The sequence below is a fragment of the Triticum urartu genome, chromosome 1 (genome assembly GCF_003073215.2).
Source record: "Triticum urartu cultivar G1812 chromosome 1, Tu2.1, whole genome shotgun sequence".
NCBI lineage: Eukaryota > Viridiplantae > Streptophyta > Magnoliopsida > Poales > Poaceae > Triticum > Triticum urartu.
Genome location: NC_053022.1, coordinates 385,283,606 through 385,291,001, shown reverse-complemented (window position 1 = coordinate 385,291,001; position 7,396 = coordinate 385,283,606). Strand labels below are relative to the sequence as shown.

The following is a 7,396-nucleotide window of genomic DNA, read 5'->3' as shown; positions in this document are numbered from 1 at the left end:
TTGAACACGGAGGTGTCGTCCGTTCGGCACTAGGATCATCGGTGATTTGGATCATGACGAGTACGACTCCATCAACCCTGTTCACTTGAACGCTTCCGCGTAGCGATCTACAAGGTTATGTAGATGCACTCTCCTTCCCTCGTTGGTAGACTTCTCCATAGATTGATCTTGGTGATGCGTAGAAAATTTTGAATTTCTGCTACGTTCCCCAACAGATACAAGTGCAGTATTGATAGTAGATATTGATTTTTGTAATACTACCTCCGTCTAGGTGAATAAGTCATTTCCGTAGTTCTAGGTCATCGATTTGAGGAATAAATATGTGTTATATGTCATGAAAAGTATATCACTAGATTTCTACACGGATGTAGTTTCTAAATATATATTATTGTCATATATAATACATATTTAGATAGTTAAATCTTCGACCTAGAACTACGTGAATGACTTATTCACCGAAACGGAGGTAGTAGGAACAATAAAACATAACAAGGTAGCAATTGATAAAACGAAGCACAAACGGTATTGCAATGCTTGAAAATGAGGCCTAGGGTCCATACTTTCGCTAGTGCAATCTCTCAGTAGTGCTAATATAATTGGATCATATAACCATCCCTCAATGTGCGATGAAGAATCACTCTGAAGTTCATATCTAGTGGAGAACATAAGACGAAATTGTTTGAAGGGTACGAAACCACCTCAAAGTTATCCTTTCCGATCGGTCTATCAAAGAGTTCATACTAAAATAACACCAAGTTATCCTTTCCGATTGATCTATCTAAGAGTTCTTGCTAAAATAACAACATATGATACATATCAACCAACTCTAATGTCACCTAGATACTCCAACGTCACCGCGAGTATCCGTGAGTTGATTATACGATATGCATCAAACAATTTCAGATTCATAATACTCAATCCAACACAAAGAACCTCAAAGAGTGCCCCAAGATTTCTACCGGAGAAACAAAACGAGATCATGCATCAATTCCCGTGCATAGATTACCCCAATGTCACATCGGGAATCCGTAAGTTGAGTGCCAAAACACACATCAAGTGAATCAATATGATACCCCATTGTCACCAGGGGTATTCCTAGCAAGACATACATCAAGTGTTCTCAAATCCATAAAAGTATTCAATCCGATAAGAACGAAATCTCAAAGGGAAAACTCAATTCATCACAAAAAGATAGAGAGGGGAAACACCATATGATCCAACTATATTAACAAAGCCCGCGATACATCAAGATCATGCCATATCAAGAACACGAGAGAGAGAGAGAGATTAAACACATAGCTACTGGTACAAAGCCTCATCCCCAAGGGTGGACTACTCCCTCCTCATCATGGTGGCCACCGGGATGATGAAGATGGCCACCGGTGATGATTTTCCCTCCGACAGGGTGCCGGAACAAGGTCGAGATTGGTTTTTCGCGGCTACAGAGGCTTGCAGCAGCGGAACTTCTGATCTAGGGTTATTTCTGATGGTTCTATTTATAGGATTTTTCAGCGTTGGAATCACTCGAAGATGGGCCTCGAGGTGACCACAACCCACCGAGGCAAGCCAGGCCCCTCTGGGCGCTCTGGTGGGTTGTGCCCACCTCGTGGCTCTTCTGGCCAAAACAATATAAAATTATTGTAAACATGGCATGAATACTTCATAAATTATAGTTATGTTGGAGACGTATCAAGATGGTGGTGGTGCAATCCCGGCAGGGCTTCGCCAAACGCTGACGGAACCAATCTGAGGAGAAAACAGAGTTTTGGGAGAGGTAGGGCTGCTACCGGCGTGGGATTTGGTGTGTCCAGCCCCTCCCTCTCCCTCACTATTTATAGGAGGCAAGGGGAGGCCTGGGGCGCAACCTTGGCCCCTCCTCCCTGGTGCGGTTAGGCCTAGGGAGGTTTCCTCCCTTCCCAAGGCACCTCGGGGGGGTGCCTTCCACACTTAGGACTCTTCCTTTATCCTCTCTCTTTGCGCATGGGCCCCTTAGGGCTAGTGCCCTTGGCCCATATAGGCCAAGGCGCACCCCCTACAGCCCATGTGCCCCCGAGGCCGGTGGACCCCCGGACCCCTTTCGGCACTCCCCGTACAATACCGATAATGCCCGAAACCTTTCCAACGACCAAAACAAGACTTCCTATATATAAATCTTTACCTCCGGATCATTTCGGAGCTCCTCGTGATGTCCGGGATCTCATCTAGGACTCCTAACAACATTCGGTTACCAATGCACATATCCCAATACTACTCTAGCGTCATCGAACGTTAAGCTGCGGACCCTACGGATTTGAGAATCATGTAAACATGACCGAGACACCTCTCCGGTCAACAACCAATAGCGGGACCTAGATGCCCATATTGATTCCTACATATTCCACGAAGATCTTTATCGGTTGAACGACGATGTCAAGGATCCAGTCAATCCCATATGCAATTCCCTTTGTCTGGCGATATGTTACTTGCCCGAGATTCGATCGTCGGTATCTCCATACCTAGTTCAATATCATTACCGGCAAGTATCTTTACTCGTTCCATAATACAATATCTCGTGACTAACTCATTAGGCACATTGCTTGCAAGCTCTTTACGATGTTGTATTACCGAGAGGGCTCAGAGATATCTCTCTGTCACACGGAGCGGCAAATTCCAGTCTCGATCCATGCAACCCAACAGACACCTTCGGAGATACCTGTAGAGCACCTTTATGATCACTCAGTTACGAAGTGACGTTTGATAGCACACAAGGCATTCCTTCGGTATCCGGGAATGGCATGATCTCATGGTCTAAGGAACTGATACTTGACATGAAGAAAGCTATAGCAAATAAACTAAGCGATATGATCTGTTGCTAAGCTTATGGTTGGGTCTTGTCCATCACATCATTCTCCTAATTATGTGATCTTGTTATCAAATGACAACTCATGTCTATGGTTAGGAAACCTTAACCATCTTTTATCAACGAGTTAGTCTAGTAGAGGCTTACTAGGGACACGGTGTAGTTTATGTATTCACACATGTATTTAAGTTTTCGATCAATACAATTCTAGCATGAATAATAAACATTTATCATGAACGGAAAATATGATAATAAACAATTTATTATTGCCTCTAGGGCATATTTCCAACAAAGCAATGGAGCATGTTTGATCTTAAATTGGTTAGATCCACTGTCGAATTCATTTGCTACGCACACTCGTTTATACAATATTGGCAGATCTACAATCTGAAGATGAGTGAATGGTGTTGGAGCAAGGAGTTGCGATGTTGCAAAGGGAGGCTTTGGTAGTTTGCGATGATGGCCATGGAGGGGGAAGGGGGCGAACTCTGTAACCGGTGGCGGGTAGATCTGGAGAAGTTAAAGAGGGGGTCAGAAATGATGAAACAACTATGAAAGAAAACTGATGCTTTTGGAAACTGCCGATGGAAATGATTTTGGAGATGATCAAGAAATTTTCTTGCATGGAGTATGATCTTTAGGAGATGATCTAGGGTGATGTATGATCTTTAGGAGATGATCCGGGGTGATGTGTGATCTTTAGGCGATGATATGGAGTACCATACTATGTTGTTTTCAGTTTGTGCTGATAGCTTAGATGTCGTGGGTCCACAGGGCTTTGTTTGCTAGGCCTTTTGCTTTCTTACACGTTTGCTACGGGATGTTATTTTGCTATCTTTCTGTTCCATTATCGTTTTACAGTGAAACCCAATCCCATTTTCGGGTCATATGGGTGGGTGGGTGGGGGGGTGGGGGGGGGGGATGTGACGAGCTTTAAGAAATTGTTTACTAAAATAGGCCTCCGAAAGCAAATCACTAGCCGGCCTTCGTAAATTAGGCAGCCGTAGTATGAAATCAGGGAAACGGTGGCATATACTTCCTCCGTTACAAAATAAATTATGTTAAAGTTGATACACTTATTTTAGGATGGAGAAAGTAGATGGTCACATTCGCATGTACTTTATCGTTAACAAATGATAAATGAATCGCACTATTCAATTAAGGTCGACCTTGATCCTGCGCTCTAAATGTTAATTATGAGCTCTTTATATACCAACAATTAACCCGGCCGAGAAATGATCCGTTGATCTATATACGACGATCTACGAGATAAGCTAGCAGCGACTCATGCATGGCAGCCTCCTACGGCAGCATGCATGCATGCACGCACATGACATCGAGCTACCGCCGTTCTACTGCTGCACTACGTGCGCGTGTAATACATGTCGGCTTGCTACGAGCGGAACCACCCGAGGTCGAGCCGGCCGGGCTCGTAGCCGGCGGCCTGCGTCGGCTGCTGCGGCGGCGACGGCGACGGTGCCGCGCCCTCGACGCCGTCGGGCACCTTGGCGAACCGTCCCTTGACGCGCGGCCGCATCTCGGCGTAGGCCTTGCGGGACGCGTACCGGATCTGCTTCTCGTACCGCCGCCTCTTCCGCTTCTCTTTGTACCGCATCAGCTTCGCCTCCCGCAGCTCCGTTGGTGCCGGTACGTCGCCGACGACGCCGCCGCTTGGGCCGGCAGAGTACGCGCCGCCGTTGGCCAGCCCCGCCGCCGTGTCGTCGTTCCGGTCGACCGAGCTGGCCGCGGCTTCCGTGAACGTCAACGTTTCTCTCCCGCAATAAGGCATCTGAAAATTAATACGTGAAAGTATGAGGCTATGCTCGAAATGAGCGGATGCAGCTGGCTCCTTATTTCGAAAAAGGAAAGCTAATGAAGCTGGAATTGCGTCAGCAGTCAGTACAATGCATACCTCTCCCCACATGGAAGAATGTGACCGAAATTAAATGGAAATGCTAAAAGCCTGACAGCAGATCTTTAAAGCATGGCAAATCAAATGTTTTTTATGGCAAATTACGTGTCACCAACATGACAATTCCCTTCAACAAGCATGGCGCAAAAAAAACTGAACATGCCAGGATTTGTCATGTTTAAAACGTTCGATTTGCCATGCTCACGATGCATAATTTGTGATGAAAAACGTTTGATTTGCCATGTTTAAAAATCTGACATCAAATTTGTAGCACGGTCCAAATTAAAACAGGAGTTTTCGTTTGCATTGGGTTAATTGAGATCGACTCATTGTGAGCATGCACATCGACAATTAGAATGTAGAGCTTGCATTCTGTGAGAGGGTTTAGTCTATCCACATTGTAATGAGAAATTCTTTATCTCTATACGTCTTACATACAGACATTACTAGTGTTCACCAAGAGTGGAAAAGTCAGTGATAGATACGTTTTTGAGATTTTTGATGTGTACATTTTGCCAATTTCTTCCATATATAGGACATTAATTATGCAGTATAATTCTAAGCCTTCGAAGACTCCGGTAATTACAGCTGGTTATCTATAGTTTTTCCAAAGAAATTATGTTCTTGCCACTACTATAGCTCATCATTAGCATATCATCTTCGATGGTAGAGATAAGACAAGACAAAACTATTCACGCATATGCATGGCCTAGCTAGCTCTTACAAGAAACAGTCTAAAGTGTAATCAACCACTAATTAGTAGGAGTACTACCTCCGTGACTGCAAAAACGTTTTTTTTTACTACATTAAGTTACGTACAAAGGGGGTAATTGCTAATATGCACCCTACGCAGAAATATAATTTTTGCCATTGTGTTCTCTAAGCTGTATTTGTTATTTTTCAGAACAAAAATCACCAACTAATCTGCATATGCATACGGAAAATAGTGTTTCGGGGGCTCAAGCATCAGAACCGAACCACTCACGATTGCGGCGGCGGACGTGACCGGGTTGCCGCCTCCGAGCCCCAGAATGGCCGTGTCGACGACATCTCGGCTGAGCGGCACGGGCACGTCGAACGTGAGGCCGTGTCCGGGCTGATAGTCGGCGTACGCGTCGAACGCCTGGCGGCGCTGCAATTGCTCGGTGGGCGCCGGGCGGTGCTGCAGGCGGTCCTCCCCGCCGAGGGGCGCGTGGTCGTTGAACAGCCAGGCCACGCTCTCGTGGTCCTCCTGCCCGAAGAACTGGAACTCCTGCAGCCCCACCGCCGCCGCGCCGCCGCCTGCGCCGACGACGTCGACGGCCGGCTCCTCCGCCGCCTGGCCGAACATCCCGGGGAAGCCCCGGTTCAGGTCGGCCACCCCGCACCGCACCCCTGCAGCCCCTCTCCCGCGCTGCAGCAAGCAGGAGCAATCCTCAGCGCCCCCGCCACACACGCGGCACGCGGCGCCCGACGCCGCCGACATCGTGCGCGCCTCCCTCCACACACTAAGCCGGCCCCCGGCCGACGCTAGCTAGTAGCTACCACTCCTCCGGTACGTGTGGCGCGGGAGCTCCTGGCACTCTACTCCACTTGCTAATTTGCTTCCATCAGCTTGCTCCACTGCGAATGATGAGCTCGAGTTGAATCTTGTAAGAGGGAGGAAAAAAAGTGTGTGTTTGTGCGCGTGCGTGTGTGGAGGAGATGAAGCGAGCAGCTAGGGCAGGGAGGGAGGGAATAAGTATGGGTGGGTGGCGAATGGGAGAGGAGGAATAGATATGAGCGATGGGAGGGTTCCTTACGTGGAAGATCCGCAGCCACCTTTCTCCTGAGATCACTTGGCCGCTCCCCATTGGCTCGCCACCCCCGGCTGCAGATCTTGGTGGATTCTCTGCGCACAACCTGGCTATACATGTGTTGGGTTCTCTCGTGGTCTTGTTGTTGTAAAGGGTGAAGTAATAATAGAAACTAGACGACACTCCGTAAATCTTCAGTTTCGGAGACTTCAGAGAAATTTAGCTGAAAGTGCTAATGATAATCTGGTGAGAAAGGATCTTTCAACCTAGATATCCCAACGAAATTCAAGATTTTTGGCTGCCGCTGAAGACATGGGAGAGAGAGATGGGAGTAAATGCGGGCATGCGTGCGAACGAAACGGAAAGAGCGGCATATTTGGAAAGAGCGGCGAAAACATGCCAACTCGCGGAGCATTGCATGGAAAACAGAATTTTCTTGAGCAACCCTACACTCATGGAAGGATTTTTACAGTTTTCACATACCTGCACAGATGGCATCATTTGATTGGGATTAGGGAGAGAAAGGGACCCACCCACCTGAAAATCGGGGGGGGGGGGGGGGGGAGTAGTATTAAAGGGGTTCGTAAAACGTCTGTGTTTGCGCGTGAGTGTGGGATTATTGAACTTTCTTAGATGCAAACAAAAAGGACCGAAGGAAGTATTATTCCTCGTAAAGGCATATTAGGTCACCGACATGTCGGTGGTGATGGGAGTTGCCCGGTTTTGCCACAATGGGTGTGAGGATACAAAGCATTTGCTAGTATTTAATTGTGACAATGCAAAGAAGATTTAAGTGTTTAGGACTATGGGAAACAATACAAGAAGCCCTTCTGATGGACCGCTTAGGGTTAGTTGTTCTAGTAGAAATAC

General features: G+C 47.1%; 1 protein-coding gene across 1 annotated transcript; it reads right to left on the bottom strand.

Annotated features, from left to right (window-relative positions):
- Positions 1-4,023: 4,023 nt before the first annotated feature.
- On the bottom strand, positions 4,024-6,474 carry LOC125513909 (transcription factor GHD7-like). The gene is made up of 2 exons (XM_048679123.1): positions 5,737-6,474; positions 4,024-4,628 (listed from the first exon to the last, which is right to left on the bottom strand). Exons 1-2 carry the CDS (start codon positions 6,214-6,216, stop codon positions 4,233-4,235), a joined length of 876 nt encoding a protein of 291 aa, XP_048535080.1. The 5' UTR covers positions 6,217-6,474; the 3' UTR covers positions 4,024-4,232.
- Positions 6,475-7,396: the final 922 nt, after the last annotated feature.